Source organism: Diaphorina citri, unplaced genomic scaffold (genome assembly GCF_000475195.1).
Source record: "Diaphorina citri unplaced genomic scaffold, Diaci psyllid genome assembly version 1.1 scaffold329, whole genome shotgun sequence".
Taxonomy (NCBI): Eukaryota; Metazoa; Arthropoda; class Insecta; order Hemiptera; family Psyllidae; genus Diaphorina; species Diaphorina citri.
This window is the reverse complement of record NW_007377764.1, coordinates 13,702-33,010: the sequence shown is the minus strand read 5'-3', so window position 1 is coordinate 33,010 and position 19,309 is coordinate 13,702. Positions and strand designations below refer to the sequence as shown.

At 37.1% G+C, this 19,309-nt stretch overlaps 2 protein-coding genes across 7 annotated transcripts; one reads left to right on the top strand and one right to left on the bottom strand.

Annotated features, from left to right (window-relative positions):
• Positions 1 to 3,480: 3,480 nt before the first annotated feature.
• On the top strand, positions 3,481 to 3,978 carry LOC113466765 (lysocardiolipin acyltransferase 1-like). The gene is made up of 2 exons (XM_026822432.1): positions 3,481 to 3,603; positions 3,810 to 3,978. Exons 1-2 carry the CDS (start codon positions 3,551 to 3,553, stop codon positions 3,976 to 3,978), a joined length of 222 nt encoding a protein of 73 aa, XP_026678233.1. The 5' UTR covers positions 3,481 to 3,550.
• A 752-nt stretch (positions 3,979 to 4,730) lies between these two features.
• LOC103507605 (E3 ubiquitin-protein ligase BRE1A) lies at positions 4,731 to 12,966 on the bottom strand. Of its 6 annotated transcripts, none has more exons than XM_026822437.1 (13): positions 12,844 to 12,966; positions 11,213 to 11,326; positions 10,740 to 10,921; positions 10,129 to 10,239; positions 9,738 to 9,807; positions 9,313 to 9,445; positions 8,884 to 9,024; positions 8,192 to 8,642; positions 7,673 to 7,933; positions 7,137 to 7,385; positions 6,668 to 6,695; positions 5,443 to 5,875; positions 4,731 to 5,255 (listed from the first exon to the last, which is right to left on the bottom strand). In XM_026822437.1, exons 2-13 carry the CDS (start codon positions 11,304 to 11,306, stop codon positions 5,228 to 5,230), a joined length of 2,181 nt encoding a protein of 726 aa, XP_026678238.1. In that variant the 5' UTR covers positions 11,307 to 11,326; positions 12,844 to 12,966; the 3' UTR covers positions 4,731 to 5,227. The 6 variants fall into 6 exon arrangements, with proteins under 6 accessions (XP_026678238.1, XP_026678239.1, XP_026678235.1 ...); XM_026822438.1 differs by having other exon boundaries at positions 10,740 to 10,925; positions 11,217 to 11,326; XM_026822434.1 differs by lacking the exon at positions 12,844 to 12,966 and adding an exon at positions 11,717 to 11,856 and having other exon boundaries at positions 10,740 to 10,912; positions 11,204 to 11,326.
• Between the last annotated feature and the right edge of the window lie 6,343 nt (positions 12,967 to 19,309).

The window sequence follows — 19,309 nt, the reverse complement described above, 5'->3', positions numbered from 1 at the left end:
TATAAGCCTTACACAATTATCCCGAAGGGCCCCGTCAGGCGTATATGCCTTACACGATTATCCCGAGGGGCCCCGTCGGGTGTTAATGCCTGACACGATTATCTCGAGGGGCCCCGTCAGGCTTATATGCCTGACACGATTATCCCGAGGGGCCCCGTCAGGCGTATATTCCTGACATCGATAGGATCACATGGGCCTGTGGATAAATTTCATAATTATTGCTTGGGCGACCAAAGTGTTAAGGTCTCCAATTCCAAACTGCAATAATAATAATAATAGGTACCTAATAATAATAAATATCAATTCATCACTATGAAAACACGAGTACAATATTGTAGCTCTTTGGAGAAAGGATTAATTCATATAAAAATGGTCCCAACTCCCACGCCGATACAGAGGGGGTATACCGGTATACCCTCTGTATTGACCTTCCAAAAAGTTCCGAGTGAAGTTAAGATCACAAGGACAGGTGTATACTTTTCACGAAACTCCAATGATGTAGGAGTAGGAGAGGGAGGGATAGACTTTGTGTGGGAGGCAAAAGATGGGAAGGAAGGTGGAAAAAACGGGAAGGAGATATAGGTCACAGAAAGGGGAAGGAGAGCAGGGGAAGAGAATGAGGGAAATGGGATGTATCTGAACTTGTCCCGGAAAAATTTCGGATGTAGAAAACACAGATAGAGGGAATTCTGTAGGTAACTCATAAGTCTTATCGACTCGAAAGCAAAGAGTAGAAGAAGGCAGGATAAGAAAAAGCCAACCGTTCCGAGAACGAATCTTATCACTAGAAAAAGTAAACTAGCGTCTAATGAGTTAAGATAAAATCCGTCCCGGGCAGGAACCTGCCTCGGTGGTGTAGTGGTAAACGCTCGCCTGGTAAACAGGAGGGCGAAGGTTCAATACCAGCCGAGGCATTTTGTCCTCAATATCTAGCTTGGTTGGTAGCGCGTCTGCCTTGTAAAGGCTGCGGGTTCGATTTCCACCCGGATTTTATCCTGAACGGATAATGTTCGTTCTCACATCGGCTGGTTTTCTCCTATCCTGTCTTCCTTCTCTCTTCGATTTCGGGAGGATGAGACTCTAGTTACCCTAGTATAGTTACTGACAGTGCCTTCTATTAGGTTTTATGACTTGAAAGTTGTACGATAACTTCTCCATGCATGTTAAGGTAGAAACACACTACTTGAGCTCACGTGACGTAAGGGTAGTGTGGCTATCGTGAACTAAATCGCTACTATATGTAAATGTAAATACACTACGAGGACCAAAGGTCCTGAACTACATGGTAAGTACATGGAATTACTGCTACTGTTTGATGAGGCTAGATACAAATACATGGACTAAAATGAATATTCTAGGTATGTACCTACTTCTTGAGGTTGTAGGTCTTCTTTAGATATAAATTGGCAAGTACTAATTTCAGGGTGTCTACCAAAATCCCACAAAATGAAGTATAGAAGTATGTACCTTTGCAGAATAGTAAAAAAGTCTTGTACCTACCTTCTCAAAATTTGCCCACTAGGTTTTCCTTATGCTGGGTCCAAAGTAAGCAAACATTGTTGTAGGTACTCAATGGCTAGAAAACATTACCAAAAAGCTGCAAAACATCTATTTTGGTTATCCAACATTATCCTGAACCCTTAAAAATTTAACATGTCAGTTAACAAAGGTAGATAACCCTAGGTTAGGCACCAAAATGTTCAATTGGTGTTGATTTAGCACTAGAAAAATGGAAATTGACAGGCCAAATTCTTTCAAAATATTGGCCCTGAGTCAATTTCTTACAGCCATTTCCCTCTGATCTGGCTTTGGGCCCCTAATAAGTAGCAGTGGCGGCTCCTGCTTCTCAAAGTAGGGGATGAGGAAGATGATGAAAAATGATTAAATATAAGATACCTATCCCTTCTATTGAACCCGTAGGTTCTACTGATGATAATTTAGGCTGAAAGCACTCTACAAGTATACAACTTACACTTCACCAAAATGTTGGTGTTAGAAACCAGATATTAAATCAATGTTCACTGAACTCACTGTAGCAATAGCAAGTCTCTCTTCTTCTTAGGGCAATCTACTATCAATGATGAATGCTAATCAAGATTCAAGTTAAATCCTGAATTAACTTTGCATCTCATGATTTTTATCATTTATCTAACTTTCAGAAAATAATTAAAATTAAAAGTGGGTAAATGAAAATTTAAATTTTTGTTGTACATGTGTGAAGTGAATTATTCTAAAAACACATTTTTACTGTTTACCCCAAAAATGGGGTAAATGGTAAACTTGAACAAAATTACCCTAAACAAATACGGCTGAAAACGTACTGATCTGACAACACTGTATTCTTAATAGACTAGAATATCGAGTGCTATTGCTATCTTCAAAAAGGATGAGGCACCTCTCACTTGAGGTAATACACAAACAGTATGTCCTCAACCATTCCGAGAATATTTTCAGCACTTTATTGCTAGCTGCTCAATATTCTCTAATGTTAATGTTTCTGTGTTGCAATTTTTGTTTCAGACCATGTCATTTCAGCACTTTATTGCTAGCTGCTCAATATTTTCTAATGTTAATGTTTCTGTGTTGCAACTTTTGTTTTGTTTCAGACCATGTCGTCGAGTTTAGGGAAAGGTATTGTGTATGTTCTACTGTGGTACTTAAGTGTTTGGTGCGGGTTCTTCTTTTTCTGTTGTCCTCTTGTCCTAATTGCAATTGTTGATCCTAAAAGATTCCGTTCTCTGATGAGCATTGCATTTTCTATGTGGGAAATGTATCCTGTTGTAAGTGTTGGTTTGTCTGTACTTGTAGAAAACAACCAGCAACCAGCGCGATGCTAAAATGATTTCCAGTTTCGTGTAGGGTTTTTTAACCCTCACTCTGTTTTCTATCCTTTCATAATTCACACATCACCAAAACTTACCTCATTCTCGAGACATTTCTTAAGGGCTTCTTGTTTCTCTCGCAAAGCTTCTTCCTTTATTTTCTCTGCTTCCTCTAACTCTTGCTTGGCATGCTCAATTATTTCTCGCTTATTTTCATTCTCCTTTTCCAGTTCTTTCTGTCCTATTTTGATCAGTTCTTCAGCTTCTTTCAATTTCTCTTTTAAGTCTTCAGTTTCTTCTTTTAATTTGTTCATTTCTCTGAGCTGCTTTTCATTTTCAGCTTTAAGCTCGATTTCTCGCTTTAAGAAATTTTCTTCTATCTGCGCACACTTGGCTTCCCATATTTTCAACTGAGTTGCATATTCTGCTTCTATTAAATTTCGTTCTGTGTTGAATTGCAATCTTAATTCTTCTGTTTTCTTTTCGATGTCTTCTGCAGAGAATTTATGAGTCTCAGTTGATGTGATGTCTTGAACTTGAGAATCATAACTGAAAAGAAAGCAGAAAGTTGGAAATTACTTGAATAGTTTTAACAGGAAAGTTGTCCAAACCGTCATTTGTTAATTTCCAAGTATTGTTAGAAATTTGTCCATTTTATTTCAGGTAATCAGCTGAATGCTGTCTACGACATAACAGTGGGCTACCTAGGTACAATACCTCAGTCTGAAATGGATGCCGTCTACGGAAAATTCCCATCTCAAGCTCATTTCCATATTAAAAAGTAAGTACAACCCAGATAAAGCTATTGATGGACACATCGGAAGATGTTAGGCAATTCCTGTTGGTGTTTTTCCCCCTCCAGATTTTTTTGTACACTATCTTGTGACTTGCTTAATGTATTTACATGGTTTCATTTATAAGGTATTTACATGGTTTCATTTATAATGTATTCACATGGTTTCATTTATCTACACTCTCTGATTTCAGATATAGCACAGACAGTCTACCAGTGAGTGATACAGATGCAATGAAAGCTTGGCTTAATCAAATTTGGGCCGAAAAAGAAGCACATTTAAATCGGTTTTATGACAAAGGATATTTTGATGGTGGCAAGGAATCCCGTTCCAAACAACCAATCCAAACCGTCATTTGTTAATTTCCAAGTATTGTTAGAAATTTGTCCTTAATATCATTTTGACGTGTAGCAAACACGCGAAACCCTCCTCTCGAGCATGAAGTGCGATAAAACTTAATTTGTCCTTAATATCATTTTGACGTGTAGCAAACACGCGAAACCCTCCTCCCGAGCATGAAGTGCGATAAAACTCGCACTTCAAAACTAATACAACCTCTTTATTCTACTTTTAGATCTCTTCTGACCAGATACCTATGAACTTACTTCTTCCTAGCGACTGATAACCTTTGTGTGAAAGATTCATTCAGCAGAACTCTCTCCTGTTCCAATTGTCTCTTTTGTTCAGTTTGAGAATCTCGTTTCGACTTTTTAGCTTGATCTGTATTCTGTTCTGAATCTGCAAGCCTGAAATCGGAAAAAAAAGTTGTTAAACTCTGATGAAAATGGGTTCATATCCTGTTTCAAAGTGTGAAGCTAATGGGGAGCGCGTAGCACGACCGTATTTTCTCAAAGTGAGAACCCGATGTTCTCTCAAAGTGAGAAGCCGATGGGGAGCGCGTAGCGCGACCATATTCTGTAGAAGTGCGAAGTCAATAGGGAGCGCGTAGCGCGACCGTTATTCTATAGAAGTGCGAAGTCAATAGGGAGCGCGTAGTGCAACGGAAGCATTCTTTCTGGTGAGGATTCCTACTGACGCAGAATTTTTCTTTTACTAAAATATTCTGAACCGTGGCGAAGCACGGGTAACCTTTGGAAAGAAATACACGGAAATATAAAATAATAAGTATTTATAGATCACTTCTGAATCTTCTTTTCATAAAATCTATCAACTGTAGGTAAATAAAAATTGCTCTTAGCTGGAAATGTCTAAATGGATCAAATAATAAGCTTTGCCTATGCATCAAAAATAAAAGTAACTTAAAAATAAATCGCAGTCCTGAGAGGTATTTGATTCGTACAGTACATGCCTTGGAAAATTTTTATGTCTGTAGATTGTATGCACACATATCAACATAATACTTTATGTATTTAATTTTCTAGGAGACTGGAATCTGGAATTTTAGGGGATTTAATTTTAAATTTTAATTCGAGGTAGGTAGAAAGAAAAAGAGATCACAATGCCATCTACAGACTTATATATATATATATTACGTTATGTACATTTATGTTGTATACTTGATGGAGCGAGTTCTTTCCCATGACTCTGTGACCGCATCCAATCACAAACGAGAAAGAGCTGTATACCTCTTTTCCTTAGTCGACGTCAGATCTATTCCTCGTCACTTATAACAATGGGAATCTACATGATGCCGTTTATTTCATTCCTTAACTCCCAGCCGTTTCTGAGATATAAGCGTGGTTCGCAAATCACGAACCACCCTGTATATATTACGTTATGTACATTTATGTTGTATACTTGATGGAGCGAGTCTTCTTTTCCTTAGTCGACGTCAGATCTATTCCTCGTCACTTATAACAATGGGGTTCGGATTTCTAACAGCAGGGACGATGGCCGGGTTGGGATAGTTTCGATAGTCGTCGCCTACATAGATAGGTTCTGCGTTGACAACGCGAGGGGGATTTATAACGAGAACGGAGTTATTAGCAACGCTGGAGGGAAGAAACACCGGCGCATTGGCGTTGAGAGGGGATGAAGACACTGGATGAGGCAATGCTGCAGAGGTTTGTAATGCTACATTGGCTGGAGGGCGTGGCATACCAGCTTGCACAGGAGGTGCTGCTCCCACGCGGGATCTCGCTGTTGATCTCGTTGCCCCTCCGCGGTTTTCTGGCGTTCTATGAACACGTCTGCCGCGTCGCAGTTGAACTGCCCTCTGAAGGCGAGCCAAATCAGCTGCTGCAAGTGCTGCGACGGCAGCTGGCGTTATCTGTGGAATGGGATGAGGTGCACCGTTATCTGCGGGGAAAACCAAAAACAGGAAATAGGATAAGCGAGGTCAAAGCACGAGCCCATGGTTGAAGTACTTCTTGCAACTGGTCAACTAGTCACTGACCCTCGCAAATTCGAGACCCAACTGGTACTAAAAAAGGTTTTAGGACCCAACTGGTTTCCTCCCCTTCTTGCGACGGCAGCTGGCGTTATCTGTGGAATGGGATGAGGTGCACCGTTATCTGCGGGGAAAACCAAAAACAGGAAATAGGATAAGCGAGGCCAAAGCACGAGCCCATGGTTGAAGAGCTTCTTGCAACTGGTCAACTAGTCACTGACCCTCGCAAATTCGAGACCCAACTGGTACTAAAAAAGGTTTTGGGACCCAACTGGTTTCCTCCCCTTCTTACATGCATGTATAACAAGTGTTGAAAGGGGTATCGTTCTTGTAGAATGTAGAGTAGGTTGAAAATTACTTCATAGCATTTTTTGTTTGCAAGGGATCACGTTGTACAAGTCATCAAGCATTCACAGATCAGAGAGACAAAATAATTTCACCCGAGCTTACTTGAGCAAGAGTTGAAAGGGGTATCGTTCTTGTAGAATGTAGAGTAAGTTGAAAATTACTTCATAGCATTTTTTGTTTGCAAGGGATCACGTTGTACAGGTCATCAAGCATTCACAGATCAGAGAGACAAAATAATTTCACCCGAGCTTCCTTGAGCAAGGCATAGCATTTTTTGTTTGCAAGGGATCACGTTGTACAGGTCATCAAGCATTCACAGATCAGAGAGACAAAATAATTTCACCCGAGCTTACTTTGAGCTTGCTGAGCGCGAATCCGTACCACTTCTTCCCGCGCTGACTTCATTGCTGGCGACATTTTGTCGATGAAACTTTTAATCCAGTTGTCAATGAGAAAGTTTCGCTTCTCTTGATTTCGCACGATCTTGTGCCGACAAATGGGACACTCTTGTTTCTGCTTCTTCCACTCTGTGATGCAGAACTCACAGAACGTGTGAAAGCAGCCTAGCAGCGTGATGGCATTGACGAAGATTTCACTGCAGATTGTACACTGAGCTTCTGACTCGAGCACCTGGGAATGAGAACAACATGGGGATGCTGATGGTGTTCTTGGAATATGAAAACCCCGGCAAACTTTGAACTTGAATACAGAAACAACAAAGTAATAAAGTTCACTTATTTTATATGTACTTAATTAAAGTAAATCTATCTATCTATCTAAAATCTAAATCATGACTTTCATCAACTTTTCAAGAATCCGTACCACTTCTTCCCGCGCTGACTTCATTGCTGGCGACATTTTGTCGATGAAACTTTTAATCCAGTTGTCAATGAGAAAGTTCCGCTTCTCTTGATTTCGCACGATCTTGTGTCGACAAATGGGACACTCTTGTTTCTGCTTCTTCCACTCTGTGATGCAGAACTCACAGAACGTGTGAAAGCAGCCTAGCAGCGTGATGGCATTGACGAAGATTTCACTGCAGATTGTACACTGAGCTTCTGACTCGAGCACCTGGGAATGAGAACAACATGGGGATGCTGATGGTGTTCTTGGAATATTTTAAAACCCCGGCAAACTTTGAACTTGAATACAGAAACAACAAAGTAATAAAGTTCACTTATTTTAGATGTACTTAATTAAAGTAAATCTATCTATCTATCTATCTAAAATCTAAATCATGACTTTCATCAACTTTTCAACAAGTTGGTTCAATATTTTAAATTGTTTTGAGAAAGCTAGGTATGAAAGATAAAGTAGTAAGTAGCACAACCTTAGGAATACCAACTGACTCAACTCACCTCTGCAAAATCGGTTACTTTAGATTGAACTTCAGCCTCAAGTTGTCTCGTTTCGTTTTCATGTATGGTGAGTAACTCTCGCACAGTATCTAGTTCATTACTCAGCTGATTTATGATTGACTCACTCTCTGTGTTCTTTTCGTTCACTTTGGTCTCGATTTTCTTCTCCAGCTCAAGACGTGTTGCATACAGTGTTTGTATTTCTGCTTCGTACTTGGCTGTCAGTTGCTCGTTTGACTCGCGGAGGAAGTTTTGAATACTCTGTGGGAAATAAGAGCAAGATTCAATAGACAATGTACAATTTTAGTACGTGGACATGTGCTCGAGCTTGAAAATGAAGCTTCTGGACATCTACATGTAAGAGGTGAAAAAATAACTGAGTACTATTTCCTCCATGGCCATGTACTTCACTTCATGACCAACTTTGTATCTTTAGCCATTTAATTATTAAATGCATAAATTGGAAAAACAATATACTTAACTAGGACCTTTCATAATTCACACATCACCAAAACTTACCTCATTCTCGAGACATTTCTTAAGGGCTTCTTGTTTCTCTCGCAAAGCTTCTTCCTTTATTTTCTCTGCTTCCTCTAACTCTTGCTTGGCATGCTCAATTATTTCTCGCTTATTTTCATTCTCCTTTTCCAGTTCTTTCTGTCCTATTTTGATCAGTTCTTCAGCTTCTTTCAATTTCTCTTTTAAGTCTTCAGTTTCTTCTTTTAATTTGTTCATTTCTCTGAGCTGCTTTTCATTTTCAGCTTTAAGCTCGATTTCTCGCTTTAAGAAATTTTCTTCTATCTGCGCACACTTGGCTTCCCATATTTTCAACTGAGTTGCATATTCTGCTTCTATTAAATTTCGTTCTGTGTTGAATTGCAATCTTAATTCTTCTGTTTTCTTTTCGATGTCTTCTGCAGAGAATTTATGAGTCTCAGTTGATGTGATGTCTTGAACTTGAGAATCATAACTGAAAAGAAAGCAGAAAGTTGGAAATTACTTGAATAGTTTAAACAGGAAAGTTGTCCAAACCGTCATTTGTTAATTTCCAAGTATTGTTAGAAATTTGTCCTTAATATCATTTTGACGTGTAGCAAACACGCGAAACCCTCCTCCCGAGCATGAAGTGCGATAAAACTCGCACTTCAAAACTAATACAACCTCTTTATTCTACTTTTAGATCTCTTCTGACCAGATACCTATGAACTTACTTCTTCCTAGCGACTGATAACCTTTGTGTGAAAGATTCATTCAGCAGAACTCTCTCCTGTTCCAATTGTCTCTTTTGTTCAGTTTGAGAATCTCGTTTCGACTTTTTAGCTTGATCTGTATTCTGTTCTGAATCTGCAAGCCTGAAATCGGAAAAAAAAGTTGTTAAACTCTGATGAAAATGGGTTCATATCCAAGGCATGAAATTTTATCCTCATGAGTTTGAGTTGACTACCAAATGCTAAGGATGATAGAGAATACCTTGATTTTTTCTTCCAATACCAAAGGCCAAATGATAATACCCATGTTTTATTATTATAATCTACCTGTAATGAATAATTAAGTAATTATTGTAAAAAAAAAAAGGATACCATTCTCTTGTGCCTCCCCAAAAAGTACAAGATATAGGTAGTGAATAGTGTAATACTTACAATTTTCTTTTCCTATTTATGATTGCCAAGTTTTCATTGAGGGTCTTCAATTCAAACACTGGCACATGTGAGATGTCATCATAATATTTTAAAATGAACTCGGGTACTTTTTCAGACAACATAATTTTATCACCACTTGTCAGGAAACAGATTTCATTTTTGTTTTTCATAAAGTTCTTATTCACAAACATCCCCACTGAGCTCTGTAACGTGGATAACAAGATGTCTATAAATACTGAATAATTTTCAATGTCTGTATATGTTCAATGTCCATTAGTCCCCAGTTGTTGTTCTTCACTGAGAGCTCAAAACTAAAAGCCATCTAATAGTCTTTGTATGGTTTAATAATAAGGGTAGACACACTAACACAATCGCCAGACAGCACATGTCAGCTACTTGTGCAAGCTGACAAATAATTTTATCACCACTTGTCAGGAAACAGATTTCATTTTTGTTTTTCATAAAGTTCTTATTCACAAACATCCCCACTGAGCTCTGTAACATGGATAACAAGATGTCTATAGGTACTGAATAATTTTCAATGTCTGTATATGTTCAATGTCCATTAGTCCCCAGTTGTTGTTCTTCACTGAGAGCTCAAAACTAAAATCCATATAATAGTCTTTGTATGGTTTAATAATAAGAGTAGACACACTAACACAATTGCCAGACAGCACATGTCAGCTACTTGTGCAAGCTGACTATTGGTGTCATCCCTTCCCAGCTTAAAAATACATAATTGATTACAAAAATACATAATTTTAACAAAGAAATTTCACCCTCATTCTAAAGTTGACTAATTTTCAGAGTGCATACCATGTTTTTCACAAAAGCTTTATTCTTTACAAAGCCAATAATACAGTGATTCCTTGAAATGGCCTGATGTCTTATATCTATGGCAGCTTGTTGACTTCTACCAATAAGAAACTGAAACATAAAGGAAATTATAATTTAGTTCAATCGAAATTTAAAACCAGCATTTTTTTTTTTGTGCATTTATACCAGCAAAATGTGGTTACAATCAAGTCTCAAACCCTCAATCAAGTCTGGCATGATGCAACTGTGATATCCAACTTACTAATGAACCTCCACTGAGAAATTTCATCCTGAAAGATCACTTATGATCATTGGTCAAGAAATGTAATTGCTGCATGCCATGCCCAATTAAGAATCTCTTCTTATTCAATGGAAATTTATATCCAATCTTTTTTTTTTTTTTTTTGCATTTATACCAGCAAAATGTGGTTACAATCAAGTCTGGCATGATGCAACTGTGATATCCAACTTACTAATGAACCTCCACTGAGACATTTCATCCTGAAAGATCACTTATGATCATTGGTCAAGAAATGTAATTGCTGCATGCCGTGCCCAATTAAGAATCTCTTCTTACTTTCCATTGGAAATTTATGTACAATCACTCTTACCTCTTTATTTTTATCAATGTTAAATTTGAGATCATCGACAATCAGTTCATTTGTATTGAGTGAAGCCACAATGATAATAGGGTCATTTTCACTGTTTGAAATGTCTTTAGCATTCAAATCCAATTCATTGTTTGCAGGACCAATATCATCCAATATGAGAATTGGACTGTTATTTTCTTCTGAGATCTCTTCAAAGTTACCACTCCAATGCAAAACTGTAGAAACAATATCCTATCTCACCTCGTCCGAGCTCATCTCAGCCCTGTTCATATGTATTTAATTTTCTAGGAGACTGGAATCTGGAATTTTAGGGGATTTAATTTTAAATTTTAATTCGAGGTAGGTAGAAAGAAAAAGAGATCACAATGCCATCTACAGACTTATATACAGGTCGTCGGCCTTTTTGCGTGTAAAGTTGGCGGGAAATTCGAATTTTTGATTTTTTTTCCGCAACTTGTACAATCTTTCTTCTGGGATCTCTTCAAAAGCTTCTTCCATTTTAATGATTTCAAAGTTATCATCTTGGGTAACTTCTACCACAATGCTCTCATCATCCGTAGTCTCCATTTAAGATGTGGAGAAATTACCTGTAAACCAAAAAATCAGAAGTCATTGGTAAAAAGTTATTTTTACACACTTTATCTTATCTGCTTATCTCCTTTGGGAAGACTTTGTTTGATTTTTGTCATGCATGTGGCATGTCTTTAATTTGATAGGTCATACCTATGGAAATTTAAAAAGCTATCTACATTGACTTCTGGGGGGTCCAGAAAATGAAGCAGCTTGTCTTTACCCAGCCACCCATCCTGATACCAACCATGTGGAACAGTGCTTATCCTTTGTGAGATCCATGAGGAATTTTACTAGTGCATTCAATTCAACATGCTATTGAGCTATTGGAACTGGGTTTAAAAAGTGAAGAAACCACATCACAAAATATGAAAATAATACTTGCTTTTTTCCAAGTACCTACTTACTTCTAGTGTAGAAAAAAACAGCACAGGTGCAAAAAGACACAACTCAGGCTAAAAAATTACAAAGGTTACAAAAATTTCCTTTGGCAGTTAACGTTAACAGTTATGGTTATGGCCATGCCATTGTCCATTTTATTTTTTTGATAATGCACAAATTAAATTTCAAATTTTAGCGGTATTTTCAGATGCTCATTTGTAGTATCAAAAAAGTACGTTAGAGCGCGCTTCTGTCACCAGTCACATTTTGTGGCACCAAAATTCAAATTTCAAAAGTTTGAATTTTTTTTTTGGTTTAACAAAACAAAACAAAACCAAAAAAGTCCCATTTTGACTTCTGGGGGGTCCAGAAAATGAAGTAGCTTGTCTTTACCCAGCCACCCATCCTGATACCAACCATGTGGAACAGTGCTTATCCTGTGTGAGATCCAAGAGGAATTTTACTAGTGCATTCAATTCAACATGCTATTGAGCTATTGGAACTGGGTTTAAAAAGTGAAGAAACCACATCACAAAATATGAAAATAATACTTGCTTTTTTCCAAGTACCTACTTACTTCTAGTGTAGAAAAAAACAGCACAGGTGCAAAAAGACACAACTCAGGCTAAAAAATTACAAAGGTTACAAAAATTTCCTTTGGCAGTTAACGTTAACAGTTATGGTTATGGCCATGCCATTGTCCATTTTATTTTTTTGATAATGCACAAATTAAATTTCAAATTTTAGCGGTATTTTCAGATGCTCATTTGTAGTATCAAAAAAGTACGTTAGAGCGCGCTTCTGTCACCAGTCACATTTTGTGGCACCAAAATTCAAATTTCAAAAGTTTGAATTTTTTTTTTGGTTTAACAAAACAAAACAAAACCAAAAAAGTCCCATTTTATTTTGGCTTTCCTTTTAACTTTAACCTTGTTTCCTTCAAATTCTATTGACTGTTCTGCTATCCAACTTTCAAGTGTAGAAGTGTACAGCTATTCAGTTTCATTGAACATTGTTGGTAATTGGATTAGTGACCTATGCTGTTTAATGTCAGGAGTGCACACAGTTTCAGATTCAGGACAGTTTAGTACCTAGCCTATTGGTTTCCATAAATTGGCAAAATCTGCCTTAAATTTTCCAAGTACCTACTTACTTCTAGTGTAGAAAAAAACAGCACAGGTGCAAAAAGACACAACTCAGGCTAAAAAATTACAAAGGTTAATTTCCTTTGGCAGTTAACGTTAACAGTTATGGCCATGCCATTGTCCATTTTATTTTTTTGATAATGCACAAGTTAAATTTCAAATTTTAGCGGTATTTTCAGATGCTCATTTTTTGTAGTAGGTATCAAAAAAGTACGTTAGAGCGCGCTTCTGTCACCAGTCACATTTTGTGGCACCAAAATTCAAATTTCAAAAGTTTGAAATTTTTTTTGGTTTAACAAAACAAAACAAAACAAAACCAAAAAAAGTCCTATTTTCTATTTTGGCTTTCCTTTTAACTTTAACCTTGTTTCCTTCAAATTCTATTGACTGTTCTGCTATCCAACTTTCAAGTGTAGAAGTGTACAGCTATTCAGTTTCATTGATCATTGTTGGTAATTGGATTAGTGACCTATGCTGTTTAATGTTAGGAGTGCACACAGTTTCAGATTCAGGACAGTTTAGTACCTAGCCTATTGGTTTCCATTAATTGGCAAAATCTGCCTTAAATATATGACCTTAGCAGTTTAAAGGGCACCTCTCACTTGAGGTAATACACAAACAGTATGTCCTCAACCATTCCGAGAATATTTTCAGCACTTTATTGCTAGCTGCTCAATATTTTCTAATGTTAATGTTTCTGTGTTGCAACTTTTGTTTTGTTTCAGACCATGTCGTCGAGTTTAGAATGTTCGTTCTCGGAACGGCTGGCTTTCTCCTATCCTGTCTTCCTTCTCTCTTCAATTTCGGGACGATAAGACCTTAACAGTTACAGTTCCTTCTAATCAAACCTCTTAAAAAAAAGTTTGCAAATAAAAACCTACTTTGACTACTCAATACAAACAAGCTTACAATGAAATTCCAATGAGTAATCAGCATGAAATAATCATGATTTAGTACAGTTAATGTTTTGATTAATAACAATAAAATTATCTACATGGGCAATTACGTATTACAAACACGAACCATACAGTCGAACCTGGATAAAGAGGAATCCAATGGATGGGCAATGTTTTCCTGCTTATGTGCTTATAGAAGTTTCCAGATTAAAATTCTTCTTCTTTTTCTTCGCCTTTTCCCCTGTTCAGACGGGGTCGGCGTTTTTCGTCACCCTCTCAATCAGCCCCATCTAGGGTGATTGCTTTGGGCTGACATTTAGTTTTGGTTACAAATTTTACAAGTGGATGCCCTTTGCACTCAACCTTTGCTATTTCTTTAGCAAGGGAAGGTTTCCAGCTTAAAATAAGGAAAGTAAAAATTTCTGCTTGGAGATAGAGAGGTTCAGAATTTCTATTCCTGCGTATAGAGGTTTAATCCTGAACAGATAATGCTCGTTGAACGGTTTACTAATCCAGGTTTCTTGCTTACACAAGTCCTGTTTATCCAAGTTTGACTGTATTTTCGAGGACATTGAGATACGAGGATTTTGTATAGAAGGGAGAGGGTGAGGATTTTCCTCCTATCCTCTAGCCTGAGCAGTCGGGCCCTATTAAACAAAATACAACACGTCCTAACAAATTCCTGCTTATAAAGGGTCCAGCTTTCCTGCTTACAGAGACTTCAGATCGTAGAAAAGCCCCAAGAGAAAAGCTATTACTGCTTATAGACAGAGACTCAATTTTTCCTATTTAAAAAAGGTTTTCGTGTCTAAAATTAAGGGACCACGACTTTCTTTCCAATCCAGGTTTCTTGCTTACACAAGTCCTGTCTATCCAAGTTTGACTGTATTTTATATTATAAAAGCGTGGGCGGTTCATTTTATGACCAGCGGCGATTTCATGCGTTTACCAATGCAATTCATTGATTTCTTATGGCGTTCCGGCGTTCTTTATCCATAAACATCTTATGACTAATTGAGCCATTAAATTTTGAACTCGTACCTAACCCCTGACCTTGCCCATACTTATGACTATTTACGGTTCTTGGAGTATTGTTTACGATTATTATTATTCCGATTATATTATTGTTATAAAGAGTTCTTATTGATTCAGTTATGCCTTGTTGAAAAGTACGAATGCTTGTGAAGCTAATTTGATTAGCCCTTGGCAGCAACATGTTTGGATTTCTTTTGAACTTTTCTTAGTTGGACAAACTGCTCAATAAATAAAATGTCTTAAATATTGCTCCTATATTCTAAACTCAATTAATACCTAATTTCGTAAAAGGGACTCTTACTCTAAACCAAAACAATTTCATAACGCTTACAAGGCAGACGCGCTAGTAGAGCGGATTCAAGGGTTATAATATAAAAATCCATGCATGTTTTATTAAGAACTAATAAGTACCTACATATTAGTAAAACACTACTGATCCTAATCATGATAAAACAAACACATACCTAATAAGTATAACGCTAAACGCTACTAAACAATAGAACAAGAATGCACAAACTACCTACCAACAAGTTAATATGTATTGAGAATAGTAAAGTTAATGGCGAAGAGATGCGAATCCAGATAGGCATTATTAGATACACCATGTTGTAACATGGTGCAAAAATCCTTCTTTACGCATTTTTTTTTTATTTTTTTTTTTTTTTTTTTTTTTTTTTTTTTACTTTCTATTATTTTCTTCTCTCTTTTCAAAGAGATTTTGATAGAGGGAACTGTAACGGCTAATAGGAGAAAGCCAGTCGCTCGGAGAACGATCTTCATCCGTTTAGAATTAAATGCGTCCAGGGCGGAAATCAAACCAGCGACCTAACGCTTACAAGGCAGACGCGCTAGTAGAGCGGATTCAAGGGTTATAATATAAAAATCCATGCATGTTTTATTAAGAACTAATAAGTATACACATATTAGTAAAACACTACTGATCCTAATCTTGATAAAACAAACACATACCTAATAAGTATAACGCGAAACGCTACTAAACAATAGAACCAGAATGCACAAACTAACTACCTACAAGTCAATGTGTATTGAGAATAGTTAATGGTGAAGAGATGCGAATCCAGATAGGTTATTATTAGATACATGTTGTAACATGGTGCAGAAATCCTTCTTTACGCATTTTCCCACAACCCACAAGGCTTTTAGCTTTTTTCTCGTCCTGAGGCTTTTAGCTTTTTTCTCGTCCTAGTAAGACTTTGTAAGCGCTAGGTCGCGGGTTCGATTCCCACCCTAGGCGTATTTTATCATAAACAGATAAGGTTTGTTCTCGGAACGGCTGACTTTCTCCTATCCTGTATTCCTTCTCTTTTCGATTTTTGGACGATAAGGCGTCAGTAGTTACTTTTCCCTCTATCAAAACCCTCTTGAATATAAAAAAAGTCCTCAAAAGAATGCAGAGCTACCATGTTTTCTATATGTTTTGAGTGAGCAAAAAAGATCGTGCACACTTCAATGCTCATTTGTTGAAATAATTTATACAAGTGAGTAGTGAGCAGATGTTAGCAGATAATGCCTTCGCAAAACTCATCGTGGGAAAGGTGACAAAATCAGAGCAAATATCGAGAAAAAGCGAGGTGTATTCGATTGTGTGAAATAAAAGTCAGTCATAAGACGAATTCTCTATGGAATCCATAGAGAAACTAATTTTGACGTAATGGCGCCACCACACTTGCTGCCACGAGCGCTTACGTACTGTTTCCACTTTCGGGGATTTTGTGCTTTCTCCGGGGATTTTCGAGGTGTGTGAGGGATACAATTAAGGGAGGATATTAAAATCTCAGGACGACCAAGTCAAACAAACTTACAGACCTAACGCGTTAAGGCCATCAACTCACAGAGTACAATGAAAACCCGACTCCACTGTATATACTTTGTGGTCAGAGGATAAAAACATATTCCACAAGTGCCATAAAATTTTGAACCGCAGTAAAACCCATTTAATTATAGACTTTAGACTAGAAAGTTCAAAAGTCCTTCCTAAGCCGCTCAGGTACCCTGCGGTCTTTAATTATCTTGCGAGCTTATAAGGTGCCGCAAGCCGCTGAAGAAACTAAAATGGTATATCACCCATGACTTGAAAATGGTATAAATGGTAGTCTTTAATTATCTTGCGAGCTTATAAGGTGCCGCAAGCCGCTGAAGAAACTAAAATGGTATATCACCCATGACTTGAAAATGGTACATCACTCAAATGGTACGTCTTTAATTATCTTGCGAGCTTATAAGGTGCCGCAAGCCGCTGAAGAAACTAAAATGGTATATCACCCATGACTTGAAAATGGTACAAATGGTACATCATTCAAATGGTATATCACCAATGAATTGAATTGTAGGTACCTATACCATTTGCCTGGTATGTAGGTACCTATGTAGGTACTCGTATTATTACAACATTACATATTATTACACGTATTATTACCTACCCATCCTTTCTCTTCAATTATACAAACAAATGACAATGAATAATATTAGATTGATTATGTGTGATACAGAATAATTCTTTAGTAGCTATCTAATCGACATTACAGACAATCCTTGTCAACATGAAGTCAAGAGCATGAGAGTGTAAAAACCTTTCTAAAAGCGATAAAAAATCAAGTTGATACTTTTACAATAACATAGAAATATTTCTAATGACAAATTATGTTCGTTTTATTTCTCATATAGTGAGAAATAAATACATTATTTGATAATAAAAACAACCTGTTGATGATGCTTTTAATGACCGAAATGTGTCGTAAAAGTTCCGCTCTGTTGGGTTTTTAGTATCAATAAAAAGTTTCTTGGATTTTTCATTTGATATTAAACTCTGGATCAGAAGTGTGGAATGTACATTATAGAAGAGGTATAGGATAATTCAGATCAAACTGAGAAATGAGGATTCTTGAAGATTGCAATAATTTATTTTATAGGTTGTTTAAAATCCAACTTGCAAGTCTAGTTCGCTTTGAAGGTGACTCTTTGAGCTCTAGGCAGCGGGTTCGTTTCTCGCTCGGGACGAACTTTATCCTAATACAGATAAGGCTTTGTCCTATCTTGTCCTCGTTCTCTCTTGTATTTTGTCTTCCTTCTCTTGGATTTCGGTACGGTAAGACTAGTTTCAGAAGTTACAGTCCTTAAATCAAACCTCTATTTTTTTTTAAATAAAAAAAGGAAAAAATCGATTTTTTTTTGGTAAGTTATAGGTAACTATTACCGCCCCCTGTGTTCTAAAAAAAAACACTCTCTTCATACAAAACTACTGTGTTTACCTGACGCTCGCTGATAGAATTGTCCAAAAAATGGATCTGCCGGTTTTTGGGTACTTGAAAAACCAGTTCTGACTAATTGTTGTTATCTTGTTAGTGATTCAGGCAGAACCGTGCCCACGACAAATAAGCACACTTGAAAATAAATGGTTGACAAATTTCTCTGGAAAAGAAGAAGAAGAAGAAGACCGAATGAAATAAGTTTGTGAAATTTGTGGTAGCGGCTAAATCACGTGATTTTGTTTGTTGTATGATAGGTAGATGTTAGATAGTTATTACGTCATTACGTCATATACTGTTTCTTTCTAGTTAGATATATGTAGGTAGTACGCACAAACCCTCTATGAACTTTTAAATAAATGGTCAATCCTACCATATGTACAACCACAAAATGCCTTTCTTTAGGAATATGTATAATCGGGTCCTGGAGGTACCACTAGAAAGAGATGATTTCATGAGCGAACTAAAAACCATAGGAAACATAGGTAAGAACAATGGATACTCCAACTATGAAATGAAAAAAGTTTTCTACAACACTTTCAAAACTAAAGTAGAATCACAATTCGAGTTTTAGTTTTGTGGTGCTAACTTCACGCTATCACTGAAACTTTTGAGTGTTCTTTTACCCTAAATTTTTACAATATCTCTAACCGTTTTGTCGCTATAGCTGAAAACCGCCAAAAAACGGTCTAAATCTGTCCAAAAGCGGTCAAAATATTGCCAAGCGCAGCAACTATTTCAACCAAACGTTTTGTGTTGCATCCTTGTCACCTTTGTGAACTACATACCAAATTTCAAGTCTCTAGCTTATACCGTTCCCGAGATATTGTTAAATTACACCGAAAACCACCAAAAAGCGGTAAAATGCCGCCAACCGTTGCACCGGTCTTAACCAAAAGTTTCGTGTCGCATCCTTGTCATCATATTTGACATCTGCATGCCAAATTTCAAGTCTCTCTAGCTCTTCGTTCTCGAGATATTTTGTTTACAGACAGACAGACACACACACGGACCAATGGCTGAAACTTTGGATTTAGGCTCTAGGGACCTCAAAACGTGTTTTGGCACTATAATCTGACCATCGAAAATTTGACCCGATTACATTACTTTCCTTCCTATAGGATAAGGAAAGTAAAAATGAGAAAATGAAACATATGAGCCCTGGACACTTAGAGCCCCCCAAATGTAGTAATAGAGGATGTACATAAGTAAGTACTCTCTAAACATAAAACAATAACAAAATTTTAATTTTCTAGTCTCTAAATTACTGTATACTT

Bases quoted from the DNA above. Each gene is read 5' to 3' on its own strand.
- LOC103507605 (XM_026822437.1), bottom strand. From the start codon at position 11,306: ATGGAGACTACGGATGATGAGAGCATTGTGGTAGAAGTTACCCAAGAT. The intron at 5,876-6,667 runs GTAAGCTCGGGT...TTTTCCCCGCAG, and splicing joins TCGCGCTCAGCAAGCTCAAA to ATAACGGTGCACCTCATCCC. The intron at 5,256-5,442 runs CCCCATTGTTAT...CATCATGTAGAT, and splicing joins CCTGCTGTTAGAAATCCGAA to TCCCATTGTTATAAGTGACG.
- LOC113466765 (XM_026822432.1), top strand. From the start codon at position 3,551: ATGGATGCCGTCTACGGAAAATTCCCATCTCAAGCTCATTTCCATATT. The intron at 3,604-3,809 runs GTAAGTACAACC...CTCTGATTTCAG, and splicing joins GCTCATTTCCATATTAAAAA to ATATAGCACAGACAGTCTAC.